The 16,975-nt window shown below is 40.1% G+C and overlaps 2 protein-coding genes across 2 annotated transcripts; both read right to left on the bottom strand.

Moving 5' to 3' along the window:
• Positions 1-266: 266 nt before the first annotated feature.
• Positions 267-2,116, bottom strand: LOC131957648 (putative ammonium transporter 1). The gene is made up of 6 exons (XM_059322382.1): positions 1,978-2,116; positions 1,708-1,797; positions 1,047-1,274; positions 852-958; positions 523-660; positions 267-437 (listed from the first exon to the last, which is right to left on the bottom strand). The coding sequence occupies exons 1-6, from the start codon at positions 2,114-2,116 to the stop codon at positions 267-269; spliced, it is 873 nt and encodes a 290-aa protein (XP_059178365.1).
• A 5,455-nt stretch (positions 2,117-7,571) lies between these two features.
• On the bottom strand, positions 7,572-16,685 carry LOC131957649 (putative ammonium transporter 1). The gene is made up of 12 exons (XM_059322383.1): positions 16,268-16,685; positions 15,235-15,324; positions 14,351-14,578; positions 13,666-13,772; positions 12,966-13,103; positions 12,446-12,612; positions 11,378-11,441; positions 10,742-10,880; positions 10,081-10,175; positions 9,420-9,546; positions 8,785-8,901; positions 7,572-8,040 (listed from the first exon to the last, which is right to left on the bottom strand). Exons 1-12 carry the CDS (start codon positions 16,683-16,685, stop codon positions 7,697-7,699), a joined length of 2,034 nt encoding a protein of 677 aa, XP_059178366.1. The 3' UTR covers positions 7,572-7,696.
• Between the last annotated feature and the right edge of the window lie 290 nt (positions 16,686-16,975).

Consider the following 16,975-nt stretch of genomic DNA (forward strand, 5'->3'; position numbering starts at 1 on the left):
GCCACCTGGAATTTGAATGCTATCGTTATTATATACTATAAGATTTGAGTATAAACACAAAGGATAATTTGATAATGTTTAAAATTTAGTTACCATGCCAACGAAAGCTCCATTGATGACGCTATGCACGCTCCAGTGATGACCAAATAGACCCATCCTAAAAAAGTTTAAACATGGTTTATATTGCAAAAGTGAGTGTTTAGAATTTATACATAAATTAAAGATTAAGGTGGTTTAAAGCCAGGTATATTTAAAGACACGATTCATTACCTGTGTGCAAACATGGAGGTGAAGGCTCCCATACTGGAGGAGATGGCAGTGTTGAAAGCAGCCATGCTGATGGCGGCACCATCTCCTGGTTCAGTTATGTGACCTTGGGAGGCAGCGTTGAAGGCCATGAACCCAAACACAAGGACGAAGGCACCAATGCCAGCAAGCTGTAGATACATTTTTGTAGATTTAAATTGTTTAACTCAACGTTTAAGTTAAAAGGTAAACTTACAAACAAAAGTCTATACATACTGGAACTGAATGTCCTCTGATGGGAATAACGGCTCCAGTCTCTTTATGGAATCTTCCAATACGTGGACCAAGTAACCAGGCACCAACAAAGGCCGTAGTTCCCCCCACAAGATGGACAACACCGCTACCACCAAAATCCTAGGTAAACATTTAAAGATAAAACTGAATGTAAAATTTTACATAATTCCTAATTGACCAATACTAAAGCTTAAGTTTTAAAGTAGTGGATTTGAAAAGATTGCAAGTCAATGTGAAGGAGTAAACAATTGTGAACGAATAACTATTTTTGGGGTTATAGGATGCATAAATTATTTCCCTAGTAAACCTACCTCGTATTTGACATGCATGATTTTGCCATCAATGTCGAAATCATGTCCAATGTGAAGGAAGCCGTACTGTGACCATCCCCAGCGACTACACAATGGGTACACAAAAGCTGGAAAAAAAACGGCAGTTACATTAAAAGCTTCTCTACTACTAAAAAGTGAATGGTTATAAAATGCGAGCTACTATCTATCTCTTACCAGTCAGAACGAAACTGTAAATCAAGTACGCGACAAATTCACATCTTTCAGCCAAAGCCCCTGACACAATGGTGCAGGAGGTTGAAGCAAACATGAGCTGGTAGAAGTAGTTGGACATTTTCTCATTGGGCACGTAGGACGACGCAAAGTCAAACCAGCCAATGAATCCGTTGCCGTAGCCGTAAGCAAATGCCCAGCCGATAGCCCAGTAGGATATGCCTGCCACGACTGAAGGAAAACATCTCACATTAACCTCTGAACAACAGGACTCAAAAATTTATCAGTTATTGAGCCGTGAACAATAGGAGACTCCCATACATCTCTGCACCCTTAATAGCTGTGTCGTAACTATTTTTTTTTAGATAGGCGTGAACCTTTCAGTGTTTAAAAATACTGTAGCGGGATAGCCCAAAAATTTCAAAGGTTATTTTAAATTGCCGGCAAAGACAACATTTGTATGACAGAAGTATTCAATTCATAGCTGCAAATTAAAAATTGATACAGAGTTTAAATTTGTTAAACTTTTCAAGCTTTGCTTATTCTTAGGCCCTTGTGACAATTGGCCTACTTTCCTACTGTTATTACCGTTATTACATTTAAACTCATAAATAACATTTGAACAACTTTTACATTACTAATCGATCAACTGTTTTACACTTACAGCCGTCCAGGTAGTTCTTGAGGATTATGTTTTGGGTGTTTTTGGCTCTAACACTGCCGGCTTCGATAAAAGCAAAGCCCATGGTCAACACTGGAAGAAAGAGTTAAAACCATTACAATTTTTTTCCCAAAACATTTAAAGGAATTCTTCAACTATAGTAATAACGTTAAAAAGGAAAAGATTTTCATATTTGAAAAATCGTTAGGCCTACAATTTATTTTACTTTTAGAGCATCGAAATCAGATCTAAAATTAAAGAAAACAAACTTACAGAGAATCATGATACTAAAGACTATCTGGTAGAACTGGTCTATGTTGAGAGTCAGTGCGTCGAAGCGGAAGTTGAGCTCAGCCAGACTCCTCTGGGTAGTCATAAACTCCGTGACGTTTGTGAAATTGTCGGTGGTCATTTTAGCTCTAAAAAATTTAAATAGCCATTAATATAATTATATATCTATACATTATCTATTCATGTTTCTACGAGGGTCTATGTAGCAAGGACTGAATGTTCTAGTACTTGTTGGCAATTTTTGTTAAATCATCAGGCTGATTAAAATCTTATAATTGCCGAAGTAAAATTCTACAAATTGCGCAAAGCAAGCTAATACTGCAATATTTCCATTAGCCCAACTAACATTTTAACTACAAAAGTTAAATTTAAGCTGTAAAACGGCTAAATTTATAAACCTTATAACAGTATTAAAATAAATACGTATCAGCGATGAGTTTCCTATTGAAAATATACCGTTTATCGCAACGATTATAAAAATGTGAACCTACCTTGTATTGCACTCTTGAATATAAATACAATTAATTAATATATCGTCTTTGATTACTCAAACAGAAAGGAATGGCTCCAAAACTCCAAAAGACCAAGGAATGCTTGGAACCTTTTAAGTCATCAATGATTGAGTCATATCTGTTTGTACTGGTCAAAATCAAAGTCCGCATAAAAATATCTCCGCTGAAGACACGTGGTAGAAACAGTGGTCCAGTAGCGGACAGATCCAGGTAGAGAAATGGTTGGCTGAAGACCTTCACAGGTGCGCGGGTGTTGTGGGTGAATAGTGGGCAACTGAACACAATTCGAGGGTTTATATACGGTGGCTGTCTCCACCCCCGCCCCCCCCCCCCCCCCCACGGGCTTGGTGTGTTGTTTGAGCTGAGTGGACGGTTTTTTTGAAAACACGCAGGGTGGGGATGTGTGGGGGGTGGGGTTGGTGTGAAAGGGAGTGGGTTTAGAGGGGGGGGGAATGTAAAAATTTGTAAGTAGGCCTACTCTCCTCACCACCCCCAGATTATGATGTAAAACAGGTCATGGGTTTTCGACTGATGAGGATGGAAATCTTTTGTTTGGGGGGGGGGGTGTGAAAGGGGAGGGGGTAGGGCGTATAGTCGGTGACCGACAATACATTTATGAAAATAGATGTGTAGTTGTAATCAGATTACTAATACGGTAGAAAATTGGGGTTAAGACTATAGTAAGACTTATCTTAAGGTTAGCATTAGCAAGGAATATTTTTTTTTCAGTTTACTACCAATAACCTAACACACTTTTTAAAAGAAGATTCAATTGTTTTCACACTATCGGATACTTACGCATTAAAAGAAAGCCCAATTTTCGTTTGTTTATTATATGAGGATAAAATTAACCACATTGTTTAGGCTTTTTGTTTTTTATTTAAAAATATGTTTCTTCTTCATCTTCGCCCCCCCTCTAAATGGAGCATAGTCCATTTACAACATTCTTCCATAGTTTTATGTTAATTGTTGATTATTTTAACCTCTTTCCAATTATGTTCCTTTTTCAATTTCTCTACGCCACGTATATAGGTGTAGAAAGCTAATTTTGTTTCTTATAAATATGAATCACGAATAATTTCCTTCGAATTTTCATTAAAATAAAATAAAAACTAAAAAAAAAACAACAACAGAAAATCATTTTAAAAACACGATTTTAGAAATATTTAAATTTAAACATGTCTTTCATCAACTACATCAGCGTGATGACCTTGACCTTCGCTCAGTCCAGCCGCTCCGTGTTTGTTACGTGTGTGGTTTTGTTGACCCCATTCACAGGGATCAATGGGAGTCGTAGTTACAAGGCTAAACCCAGTCAAGCGTGGCATGACCGTTGGAGATGGAGAGGGGGGGGGGGGGGGCATTGGTGACACTGTTTATTGTCCCCAGCGCTGACTCTGTAGGGAGGGGTGCGGCTAGGTGGGCTGTGGCTGAGGTATATTGGGGGGGGGGGGTTGGGGGGGGCGGGGTGGGGTTGGGATTTTTATTTAGGATTGTTAAAACTGCTCAAGCGAGACGAAACGTTGAGTTGGATTTTTAAATGCTGACCATTAGGAAATCTGAACTCCTGGTCAATAGTCCACACCCTCCCCCCTCTCTTTAACTCCCATATAGCAAAGTCCAACGATTTATTGAGGTGATTACTTATAAGATGTCGGGTTTTTCATTTTTTATACAGGAGAAGGGGGGAGCACTTGAATCTTCTGCAAGGGAGAGTGAGGGGGGTGGGTGGAATTAGTAAAAGTATACATTTTCTATATATATTTTAATTAAAAAAAATACTTTTTGTCCAAGAGCGGGGACGGTGGACCTGCACCTGAGACAGTGTGTGTTGGGGGGGGGGGGGGCACAGCTGTTTGATCTGATTAGTCTTTGAAAGCAGCTAGAGTGTTGTATACTTGTCTAGCTTTCCGTGGAGGTTCACAGCTTGTGTTTTAGCACACGCCTGGGGATTTTTCTAAAAGATACCAGACTCGTCGAAAATGACCTAGGGCGATTCGCTCGGCACTTATGGTCCATTAGGCGGTTGAGTTTACATAGCTCGGTGACCTCGGCATATGGTCAGCGTTTTGTCCAGCCGCCTTTAGTTTCCTTATCGTAAGTAAGGTACTCATCAGAGTTGGGTACTCACGGACGTCCCATGGACTCGAGTCGGGCTCCAAGCTCGAGACTTTCAGGTTAGTGGTCATACGCTCTATCGTTCGACCACACATTCCCTTAATTTGATCTGCACAATATTATAAAAGTTCTTAAATGTTTTCTCCCCTGTTCTCTTTCTCTTTTTTTTTTTTTTTTTTTTTGCTTGCAGGTTCTATAGCATCGTTTTCTTGTTTCTTAGCACTTAGCAACACCTCTCCCATGAACATTATATTGTATTAGTTTAGTAGAAAATAAATCGCTTTTCCCCCATGGTATCACCCAGTAAATGGCGTCAGCATGTTCTACAGGGGGTCATTTAAAGTAGACCATAAAGGGGTCACTTAAGGGGGGGGGGGTCATAAAAGTAGGCTATAAAGGAGGTTATTTGAAGGATCACACAGAGGTTTATAAAGCGAGTCAATGAGATACAGCTCATGATGATGGCGGCAAAAAGGGTGAATGAGGGGAGAGGGGGAACAGGGGTAGCTACTTGGCTACTGTCCTTGAGGGAATCTACATGGGGTAGAATGGTGGATGAAGAGAAGGCGGTCGTTGATGGCAGTTTGATTACGAATTACTTGCAGACATTCTTTCAGGCATCTCTTCGGGTGGGGGTGGGGGGGGGGTCTCCAGAAAGTCTACCTCCCGCCCGAACGAAATGGAGTTTAATAAAAAAAATACATATACATTTACCAGTGTCCCCGTCCCCCCGGAGAAAAAACGTCTAGAAGAAATACTGATTATTTGACTTAATCCTCTTTACTCCTTGAGGAGCCTAGGGCCTCAACCATAACCTTCCATTTTGTCCGGTTCCCGATTGTTAATTTTGCAGCCTCCTAAGACATCCCGGCTGTCTTCAAAAAGACTCCATCTCTAGGTCTGTCTTGTGCGCCCTCTCCTTTCACCTTCCCCGAGGGTTCCACTCAAGCGCCTAGTTATACTTACCCTTAATTCTGCTTAGATCTCAAAAGTTGTGTCCCATTGCTTTGAACTGTGACATCAGTATAAAACCTCTCGTCCCCTAACAAAGTATTTGGAAAAAGTTCCAACCATATTTACTAATCACTTCTACGAATACATCTTGTATCCATACATAAGACCGATATTGCCAATAACATCTAACTACGCCAACTCAGCTAGACCAAAACTTGCCGAAACGTATTGACAGAAGTAAGCGTACATATTAAAAAAATTTGGTTACATTAAATTGTACATTAAGTTAGCACCTGGCATTGTCCATGATTTATTTGGCCTGATTGACATGGACCATGATTGACTTGGCTATGCTTGACAATGATTGAATTAGCCATGATTGATTTAGCAATGATTGATTTGGACATGATTGACTTGGTCATGCTTGACAATGATTGACTTAGCCATGATTGACTTAGCAATGATTGACTTGGCCATGATTGACTTGACCATGACTGACTTGACCATTGTCGAATTGGCCATAATTTACTTGGCCATGACTGACTTGGCCATGCTTGACTTGGTCATGCTTGACTTGGCCATGGTTAACTTGGCCATGATTGACTTAGCCATGATTAACTAGGCCATCATTGACCGTGCTGTCATTGACTAGAACGTGGTTGACCATGACTGAGTTGGCCATGATTGACTTGGCCATGTTGTACTTGGCCATGATTAACTTGGCCATGCTTAACTTGGCCATGTTGTAGTCATGCTACCAGATAAAATTAACTAGAACTATCACAGTATTGAAACCCCAAAACGGTCAACATAACAATATAAACACGGATACAAGTACATTTCTTTTATTAGTATGCAAATGTAAAGCAGTGAAAACGTAGGAAACAAATGCCAAATAATAAATGCAGCGTGTTATTAAAACCTGATTATAGATGTGATTAACTAGGAAACAATTATAGCCGTGAATATCAACGAGAATAGATACTATTCAATTCACTCTTACACCTGCTATACCACCACTGTAGGGGCATGCAAGGCTTCAATTGCAGCGAAACACGGCCCAACAGTGGCGTCACTAGGTAGGGTGTTACGTGGTGCGGTAACCGGGGGCGTCACCCCACCCTACAAAAATTTATATATTTTGATCGTTTTGGTGTCATCCAACTACTATTTTATTATTTTAAATGGATAAAAACATTCTTTGTAAAAAAAATTATGATTTTTTTTTTCGATTTGGTGTCACCCTTAAATGGTGCCACCCGGTGCGAACCACCCCCCGACCCCACCTTGTGACGCTCCTGTTGCACAATAATTACAACAAAAATACTTGGAACATTAAATGCTATTGGCTCTCATAAAAAACAACTACACCTGACGTATATAGGTAGAGAAACACCAATACTTGCGAATGTTTTTTTTAAACAACGTTACCATCTTACCACTAAAGAAAATCACCATTAAATGCTAGTGGTTTAATTTACACACCTTTGCTACTTATACAAAATAAAATGCAATTCTTTGTACTTTAAATATAAAAAATTGTAACATTGTTAAAAACAATAAACATTTAAAGAAAAAAATAAATGAAATCTTATATATAATTTGTATATATGTATGTATATACACCATGAGTGCCGATTAATAAGGCCTCCTTTGAGATCACTATTGGTAATTTAAAAAAAAAAACAACTAACACGGATTAGGGGATACATTACTCAAAGTTGTTTTTTCACGAGTGTAAATTAGTTACTAAGCATGGACTTAGTTCATTTATCATGCTCTCGTATAGTGTTAATACAAGAGTGGGCGGAGTCATTAATACGTATCTTTTAACCCATGCAGCTGTTCATTTGCGTGCTTTAAAAAAAAATCATCATTCTATCTAAGAAGTAAAAGCTTGTATGCCCCCCCCCCCCCTCGCTACGCCTCTGGTTGAAATGAGGAGCTACTATATCTCTTTAATGATTCTCGCTAAAGGATCTCATGATGTACATATATATTTAAAAAATCCAACCAAACAAACATGGTAATCTCGTAATCACAGTGATGTGTACTTTCAACAATAGAACATTGAAAAAAAAAATTCGAACTCGCGGCTTTAACTTTTTTTTAACGCGCTACAGCGCTGTCCTCTCCATATGCTCCAAACGCACCCCGCTGTTAGGCTCCCCGTGGAGATCCAGCCCCTTGTTGACGTACCCGTGCTCGGAGAGGATACGCCCCGGGCCCCAGTTAAACTTGGGGTCCGCCTTGGTGGTGGGTGATGAGGGTGACAGCGACGCCGATGAGATGGATCGTTTGATTTTCTCGAGTTGCTCCGGGTTTTTGACCGATTTGAGCTTGTTGATGGAGTCCAGTTCGATCATGGAAGGGACCCTGTTCACGTGGTGTATGCCCATGACCTTGACCTCTGGGTGCTCGTAAGGACCTTCGTCTTTGACGTAGATGCCGCTGTCGTATCCTGTGGGACAATGTCCGAGAGGTGCGTTTAGTTAGGGGAAGGGGTGTAACGTATTTAGCACATGATGGTAAAAGGGTAGATGGAAGGACAGATGGATGATATAGTAGATGGAGGGACAGATGGATGATATAGTAGATGGAGGGACAGAGGTATGATATAGTAGATGGAGGGACAGATGGATGATATAGTAGATGGAGGGACAGAGGTATGATATAGTAGATGGAGGGACAGATGGATGATATAGTAGATGGAGGGACAGATGGATGATATAGTAGATGGAGGGACAGAGGTATGATATAGTAGATGGAGGGACAGATGGATGATATAGTAGATGGAGGGACAGATGGATGATATAGTAGATGAAGGGATAGTGGGATATGATAGATGAAGGGATAGTGGGATATGGTAGATGAAGGGATAGTGGGATATAGTAGATGAAAGAATAGAGGGATGATAGGGTAGATGAAGGGATAGAGGGATGGTAGGGTAGATGAAGGGATAGAGGGATAATTGGATAGATGAAGTGATAGTGGGGAAAAAAGTTAGATGAAGGGATAGTGGGATAATAGGGTAGATGAAGGGATAGAGGAATGAATTTTATGACAAGCCGCATTGAATTAGTAGCCATAATCTCTCCCACTTTGACCCCTTCACGATCCGTTTAAAAACGCACGATCATACAGACTTATAGAGTAATGACAACTGTGCACAAAATAAATCTTGCACAGGTGAGCAGTACAATACCTTGATCCACCTGAGACAGTTGACCGTTTTCAACCACGGCCAGAATCTTCTCGAAGTACCCGTGTCCGTAGGCTTCCAGTGGGTAGGCGGGCTCTCCGTGCTTGGGGATGTCCAGACCTGGGGAGAATATATGGCATCAGTACAGGAAGTGACGTCTCGTCTCGTTGATTATATTTTTCTGATGTCCTTATATTCACTTTGGCGGATCTAGGGGGTGCATAGCCCCCCCCCCTTCCTAGCTAATAAAAGTATCCTTTCGAACCTTATGGACAATGGGACAGGGGAAGTAAAGTTAACCTTTTTTTATTGACTTTGGCATTAGAAGGGATAGTGAGTCAGATACCCAATAGAGCTGGGTAAACTCAGGGAAGAAATCGTGTGGAATTGAGCCCGGGATCTGAACTCGAGACTTTCGGGTTAGCAGTCAAACATACTACAATTCGACCATACCACAAAATTCCCAATAAAAATAACAAAAGAATAATAAATATAAACATTCAATCTGGTTATAAGTAAAAAAGTATATACTAATGCAGCTTGCATATATATGTAGCATTTTGAGGTGGCATATTTCACATTAAGAATTCATCATAAACAAAGTCTCATACACGCAGAGAAACCACGTTTTGAATTACCTTTCATTTCCATTTCAGGTGTGACCCTAAATAGACCCAGAAGTCGCAGAGAGCCAAACACGATGGTCATTGTTCCAAGTGTCCAGATAAAGAAGGTGCACACACCTGCCAATTGCCAGGCCAGCATCTAGAGAAATTTGGTTACACTTCAGTGATAATGTTACAACTACTTACAAGGACTGCAACTATACAAGAACGACACATCAGAAAAAAGTGAGTTGTAGATTCTACTATGAGTTTGCTAGCATTTATGGATGATGAAAGAAAAGTTCCCTTTCGAACAGCACAGTACATGAGGCAAGTGAAACAGAGTTCACCTGTTTCTGTGACTTCGGCATTTGAAGGGATAGTGTGGTCAGGACTATGCCCAGCTGCTTTTACTTTTCCTATCTAAGTCAGGTACCCATTAGAGCTGGGTGGACTCACAGACCTTCTACTGACTTGAACCCGGTTTCGAACTCGAGACTTTCGGGTTAGCTTTCTAGCGTTCTATCATTCGACTACTCCGTCGATACATGTAAAACCTATCTTTTAATTAAAAAAAATCTTGCACATAGAAAAATAAGGAGAAAATCGTACTAATTGGCTAATGAAATAAGATATTATAATCTGAGAATGCAGGGTAAGATGAGATATTCGCAGGGCTTGGAAATGAACTTACACATCCCGAGTGCTTATCCCAGGCCATTAGGATACCAGTGGGATATTTGACAAAGGCCACACTTAAAGCACCCCAGGCACCACCTCCAAAATGGACTGAAATGACAAAATTGTACGTGTCAGAAAATCAACAACAAACTGCTTTCAGTAGACAACATATTAGAAAATTTATATCAAGATCTGCCATATACATCATTTATTGATGCCAGAAATATTTTAGAGTAAGTTTACGTGTAGCAGAACATAGGCGTAGCAGCCTATTCCTGCACCCGAACGGATTATCAATTTTTCGCCCCTCAATTTCATTTCTATATATAGCTAATCCTGTCTGTGAAAAGGCGCACACATCCTAATTTGTGGCGCTTATTACCAGTTACTATTCCGTAACATTTTATATTTCGAAGCCACAAAATTGATATAGAAAACAACTAAATCAGTTTGTAAAGCCTTGTAGTCGTTTATTTTTGTAACTAGGACTGTGTGTAATACAATACTTCAGCTTAAAATGAGTTTTAAATTAATTTTTTACCCCTTTTGGGGACCCCTTAGTCGGCGACCGGGGCGGACGCCCCACCCGCTCCCCCTAACTACGCCACTGCAGCAGCATTAAAGTACGTAATGCAACTTAATTAATTCTTCGTAAAAGTTCTAGACTAACTAACCTCCGACTGCATTCAAAGGGTCATCAATCTTCCACTTCTGTAGTAGCACCTCGATACAGTTCATGACGATGGCGGCGACAAAACCTACGATGACGGCACCCCAGGGTTTCATAGAGTTGCACCCACCACAGATTGCCACCTGAAATTTTAAGGTCAAGGTCGTTAATACTTTTTTTTTTGGTTTTAGGTATCATGTTCAATAACTCCAAACCATGAAATGTGAGAGTTATCGTTATTATTTTAGGCTGTAATTATCAGTGTAATTTGTAAATAGGGATGAGCCGTGATATTTTGCTGAACGACGTCGCCGTAGTAGAAGAGGGTGTGTGTATGTGTGTGTGTGTGTGGGGGGGGGGGTATTGTAGATAGAACAAGCAACGAAACAAAAATACAATAGTGCTTTTTATAAATCAGAATTGAAAAACAACTGTCATAATGAAAATTCGAAAGCACGAGCGGAATCAAATGAATCGAAATATATTTTTTTAAGAAAAAAAAAGGAGTTAAGGGCGCCAATTTAAAGACTTGCAACGTACTGAATTTTTTTTTTAACGCTAAAACCTCAGAGTAAATCTTGCAGCCCTTTATTTACTCGCGTGGAATGTGTATAACTAAAGTCTACAATAATGTAGTTACCATGCCAACGAAAGCTCCGTTGATCACGCTAAGAATACTCCAGTGGTGGCCAAAGAGTCCAACCCTATAAAAAAACGAAATAATAATAATTAAAAAAAAACCTTCATTAGCAACAAATTAAGAAGTATACAAATCTGCAAATTACGATAAATGTTTAAATAAAGCAATACAATGTGTACAAAAACCACTATATTTTACTTCCCAATAATTTAAGTCTAATGTTTCTTTAAAACTCATACGCTGAAATATAGGTCAGACCAGTGGTTCGTAACCTATTTGGAGGAACCCCACCAGTTTTATTTGCGCATTCACCGAACCCTTCTTAATTGTTCTATCGTCCTCACCGACAGTATCCGATCATGAATCATATAAGTCGGGTATGTGTTTTGACCTCCGCCGAACCCCCGATATTGACTCAACGAGCCCCTGGGGTTCTATTGAACCCATGTTTTAAGAACCACTGATATAAATCATTTGAGTGCGGCGGAATTTTCTACCGGGGTACAAAACACGAGGAGGGAGTTAGAAGAAAATAATCCTTTTATAATGAGAACTTGGGATTCCGAACCCGCAACTGACGAGTTAGAATATAATACCCTCCATAACTACATATCAATACGGTAAAATTTTATATTTTGTATTACTTGAGACTTTTTATGGACTAGCCTTGTCCTTGAGGTCTACAGACCACACCTCACTGTTGTAGATTGATAAACTTTGCTTGTCGATATGATGCGAACTTTAATTGTGTTGTATATTGACAAACTTTGCTGTGTGTTTGTAGATATGGTATGAGCCTTACTTGTGTTGTAGATTGATAAGCTTTGCTGTATGTTTGTAGATATGGTTCTAGACTTACATGTGTTGTAGATTGATAAACTTTGCTGAGCGGTATATGGTTCTAGCCTTACTTATGTTGTAGATTGATAAACTTTGCTATGTGCGTAGATATGGTTCTAGCCTTACTTGTAGATTGATAAACTTTGCTGAGCGGTATATGATTCTAGCCATACTTGTGTTGTATATTGATAAACTTTGCTGTGTGTGTAGATATGGTTCTAGCCTTACTTGTGAGCAAACATGGAGGTGAAGGCCCCCATACTGGAGGAGATGGCCGTGTTGAAGACTGCCATACTGATGGCGGCCCCGTCCCCGGGGTGGGTGATGTGACCCTCTGAAGCGGCGTTGAAGGCCATGAACCCAAACACAAGGACGAAGGCACCAAGCCCAGCAAGCTGTGGGGAAATTAATCAAGTCAATTAAAATGAAAAACTAATTACGTGTCAACTTTATGGTGAATGAGTAAAAAAAACTTTTCGGACCAGGTGGTTGATAGTGTAGATGAAGTAGAGTTTATCTGTTTCTGTGATAAAGGGATAGTGCCTGAAGTTTTGTTTTTTTACTTTCCCTAGCGTAAGTCAGATAAACATCAAAGCTAGGTAGACTTACGGACATCATACGGACTTAAGTCTGGGATCCGAACTTGAGACTTTTGGGTTAACAGTCATAAGCACTACCCCCCGACAACATCTTCCCACCAACTTTACGGCACAGTGTTATAAAAGTCTATAGTCTATAGAGTACATACTGGGACTGAGTGACCGCGAATTGGAATAACAGCCCCGGTCTCCTTGTGGAATCTTCCAATACGAGGCCCGAGAATGGCTGCTCCTACGAAAGCTGATGTCCCGCCTACCAAATGGACCACACCGCTACCACCAAAATCCTGGGAGGATAAAATAACATTAAAAGTCAGCAATAACAGTAAATGAAGTAGAGTTAACGTGTTTTTATATAGGGAAAGTGTGGCAAGTTATGTGCCTTAACCTTTCCCTAACGAGTGTCAGGTAACCAAAATTAGCTGGATGAACTCAGTTACGTCCTAAGGACTCGAGTCTGGCTCTGAACTCCGGACTTTTGGGTTAGCAGTCGTACGCGCTAACTCTCAGCCACGCCACACAATGAAATTCAGCAATTTAAAAACCCGATTTAAAAAACAACTTTTTCAATGCATCGAAGAAAAGATGGGTTTGATTACCGTGTATCGGTCGCTTCTGTCCTTTGGTTCTCACCAGACTTATCTTCCACCTTATTGAACACAGGGTAAACTCGTACCCCACTGGCTCGACCGTAGGGGTAGTTTGGACCTAGTTGCATAATTACATGGGGCGGGTAAAAAGAGGTGGGGCAGAGAACCAATACTTTGTTGATACCCCCTGCTGGGTAACTATGACATACAACTTTTAAATCAGTAAAAACAAAAACCCATTGAAATGTCCAAACCCTACCTCGTATTTGACATGCATGATCTTGCCATCAATATCAAAGTCGTGGCCGATGTGCAGATAGCCGTACTGTGACCAGCCCCATCGACTACACAGCGGATAGACAAAGGCTGAAAGTAAAATGAAATCAGATCGTGAATTCCTAGAACCATTAGCATACTGTAGTCTAACGTCTTTTACAGCTAAACGAGTGAATGGATCTCTATAAAACTTCAAAGAAATCGGAAATTGATGAAAAATTTGTAGCGTTAACTATAAACGAATTAAAAAAAACATTTAATTTAACGTGAACAAAAAATTCTTAAAACAAAAACAAGAAAAATTCTAAACTCTACAAAGAAAACTCTAAAGGATGAATGACCTCTAAATAATGGAAGAAATTCGTAAATTATTGAAGAGAGACAATACACAATTTAACAAATACTATAGGAAACTAAAAATCAGTGAATGAAAATCAGTGTTTATTTCAATTTTCTCCGGGGATGGCGGAGAGGCGGATACTGTATATTTAATAATTTTTTGCTACATAAATTATATTTAAAAAATTTCGTCTTGTGTGTGTGAGTGTGAGTGTGTGAGTGTGTGTGTGTCTGTGTGTGTGTGTGTGTGGGATGGGGGGGGGGGGTCCTTGCTTCCGTAGGGAGGCGGTAGTAAAAATAAATCTCTAAATGACCGGAATACAACTCACCAGTTAGCAGAAAACTGTAAATCAAGTAAGCGATAAATTCACATCTCTCAGCCAAAGCTCCAGACACGATGGTGCAGGCCGTGGAGGCGAACATGAGCTGGTAGAAGTAGTTGGACATGCTCTCGTTGGGCACGTAGGACGACGCCCATTCCTTCCAACCTATGAAGCCGTTGCCGTAACCGTAGGCAAACGCCCAGCCGATAGCCCAGTAGGAAATGCCTGCCACGACTGAGGAAGAGATATCAGCTTTGTTTAACGTATATATTAACATATAGCTGACTTTTAAAGACTAATGTTTATGAATGGATGTAGGACAAAAGGCAGACATCCAAAAGACGGACAGAGATAAAAGACCGACATCCAAAAGGCCGACAGAGACAAAAGGCCGACATGATAGTAAAAGTGATCTTATAACAGTTGTCGCTTTTTTCTTAACAGGATAATTAATACACTAGTACTAAATACATCACAGAAGTGACGGCCAAACGTGATTCATCCTTGAAATATCTAGAGGCCACTAAAGATTTTTATTTTAAATTCACAAAATTAAACAACAACGTGTTGCTTAGTTGTAGAAAGCACCCATGTAGAGCCAAAATACTCGAGTTCGGATCCTGTGTTCGAGACTATAGGACGTCCCTGAGTTTTGCCCAACTGTAATGGGTACTTGAATCACGCAAGGGAAGCAAAGATGGCTGGGTACAGTGCTAGCCACACTGTCCCTTGATTTTCCTGAGGTCACCGAGACAGGTAAACTCTACTTCATCTTCTCCACGGATCGCCAGTCTCAAAAGGGTAATCCTATTTTTATTGCTTTATTTGGACACCCTCATAACCTGCTACATTATATTTTAATCATTTGGAATGTTAAAGCCAGCACTTACATGAGTCGAGGTAGTTCTTGAGTAGAATGTTGTGGGTGTTTTTACTCCTTACACTTCCAGCTTCGATAAAAGCAAAGCCCATGGTCAACACTGTTGGAAAATACACGCACTTTAATTTACTTTATGAGATGACAAAGATTTCTATACTAGATTAGACTTAAAGTATTCATTGCCTAATCTAATATGATATCATACTAATACAATTATGCTGTATCTGGTACGTCTTAATTATTTTTATTCAAGTGGGAATAATTAAAGCTGGGAATAATTAAGTTGTCTAATCTTACATTGAGAAGTGTGCTGCCATTACATAAACAATAATAATTTTTAAAGAATTTAAATTTTTTAAAGATTTTGAAACGGGCATGTTACTAGTATCTGTGAAAAATATTCTAATACAAACGGTTAATTTACTATTATGTGTAGAATATTATAATCTAAATAGATAAATCTATACTAGAACGTTTCTAGTATCCGTAGAATATGTTAGTCTAAACTCTAAACGGTTACGTTACTACTATGTGTAAAATATATTAATCTAAACGGGTACGTTACTAATATGTGCGAAAATATTCTAATCTAAACGGGAACGTTTTCAAATCTAAACGGGTACGTTTCAAGAGTGTATTACTGTATTATTTAGATAAAGGAGTTACAGAAAATTATGATACCAAGCGGGCACATTACTAGTGTGTATCAGTGGTGTAGCGAGGTCGGTTTCCACCCGGTGCGGCACTTAATGGTTTCACCCCCCCCCAGAGGCGTAGCTACCCTTCCCGGGGACAAACTTTCAATTTTTGATTTGCACTCCCCCCTCAAACATTAGATTTGCACTCTTACAAGACTATTTGACACTCGAATTAATCACTCAATTAAGTGGAATTATCATTTTTCTTTATATATTTTGCTATTTTTTGCCTTGGTTTCACCCCCCCCCCCCCTAAAATTGTGTCACGCGGTGCGGTCCGCACCCCCGCCCCCCTCGCTACGCCACTAGTGTGCATTAAAGTATTATTTACAAAAAAGGACTTACACAGGATCATGATGCCAAAGACGAGCTGGTAGAACTGGTCCATGTTGAGGACGAGAGCGTCAAAGTAGTAGTTGAGCTCCCTGAGACTGCGCTCAGTGGCTTGAAGAATCGGCTCGGTGGTGTTGCCGTCTGACGCGAAGGTGGACGCCATGGTGGTTGCCATGGTAGCGAGAGTGCTGGTTGCCGTGGACGCGAGAGTACTGGACGCTGTGGACGCGAAAGTGCTGGATGCGGTAGATGCAAGAGTACCGGAAGCGGTTGACGCGAAAGTGCTGGCCGCGGTAGATGCAAGAGTACCGGAAGTGGTTGAAGCGAAAGTGCTGGACGCTGTGGATTCTAGAGTGCTGCTCGCGATGGAGACGAGAGTGCTGATCAGCGAGCTGGATGACGTCGCAGTGCTTGAGTCCACTGATGTCATTTGGTCTCCTGGTCTTTAAATTATTCGAATCTGGTTGACAAAAAAATACAGATATATTGAGGGCTCGTGAAGTCTTTGGGATGTACGGAAATTAGAGAAAGTAGTATTTGAACGTGGAGCTGGCTCAGTTGGAAACATACAGTCGGGGACTTAATTATTCCCACTTGATAATAAATAATTAAGAAATACCAGATACAGCATAATTCTGTTAGTATGATATCATATTAGATTAGGCAATAAATACTTTAAGTCTTATCTAGTATAGAAATCTTTGTCATCTCATGAAGTAC

Source organism: Physella acuta, unplaced genomic scaffold (genome assembly GCF_028476545.2).
Source record: "Physella acuta isolate Inbredline_101_S28 unplaced genomic scaffold, ASM2847654v3 ptg001251l, whole genome shotgun sequence".
Taxonomy (NCBI): Eukaryota; Metazoa; Mollusca; class Gastropoda; family Physidae; genus Physella; species Physella acuta.

Coding starts and splice junctions, on each gene's coding strand:
- LOC131957648 (XM_059322382.1), bottom strand. CDS start 2,116: ATGACCACCGACAATTTCACAAACGTCACGGAGTTTATGACTACCCAG. Junction 1,798..1,977: donor CTTTAGTATCATGATTCTCT/GTAAGTTTGTTT, acceptor TCTTTCTTCCAG/TGTTGACCATGGGCTTTGCT. Junction 438..522: donor TCAGAGGACATTCAGTTCCA/GTATGTATAGAC, acceptor ATGTATCTACAG/CTTGCTGGCATTGGTGCCTT.
- LOC131957649 (XM_059322383.1), bottom strand. CDS start 16,685: ATGACATCAGTGGACTCAAGCACTGCGACGTCATCCAGCTCGCTGATC. Junction 12,613..12,965: donor TTCGCGGTCACTCAGTCCCA/GTATGTACTCTA, acceptor ATTTCCCCACAG/CTTGCTGGGCTTGGTGCCTT. Junction 9,547..10,080: donor GGGATAAGCACTCGGGATGT/GTAAGTTCATTT, acceptor AAATTTCTCTAG/ATGCTGGCCTGGCAATTGGC.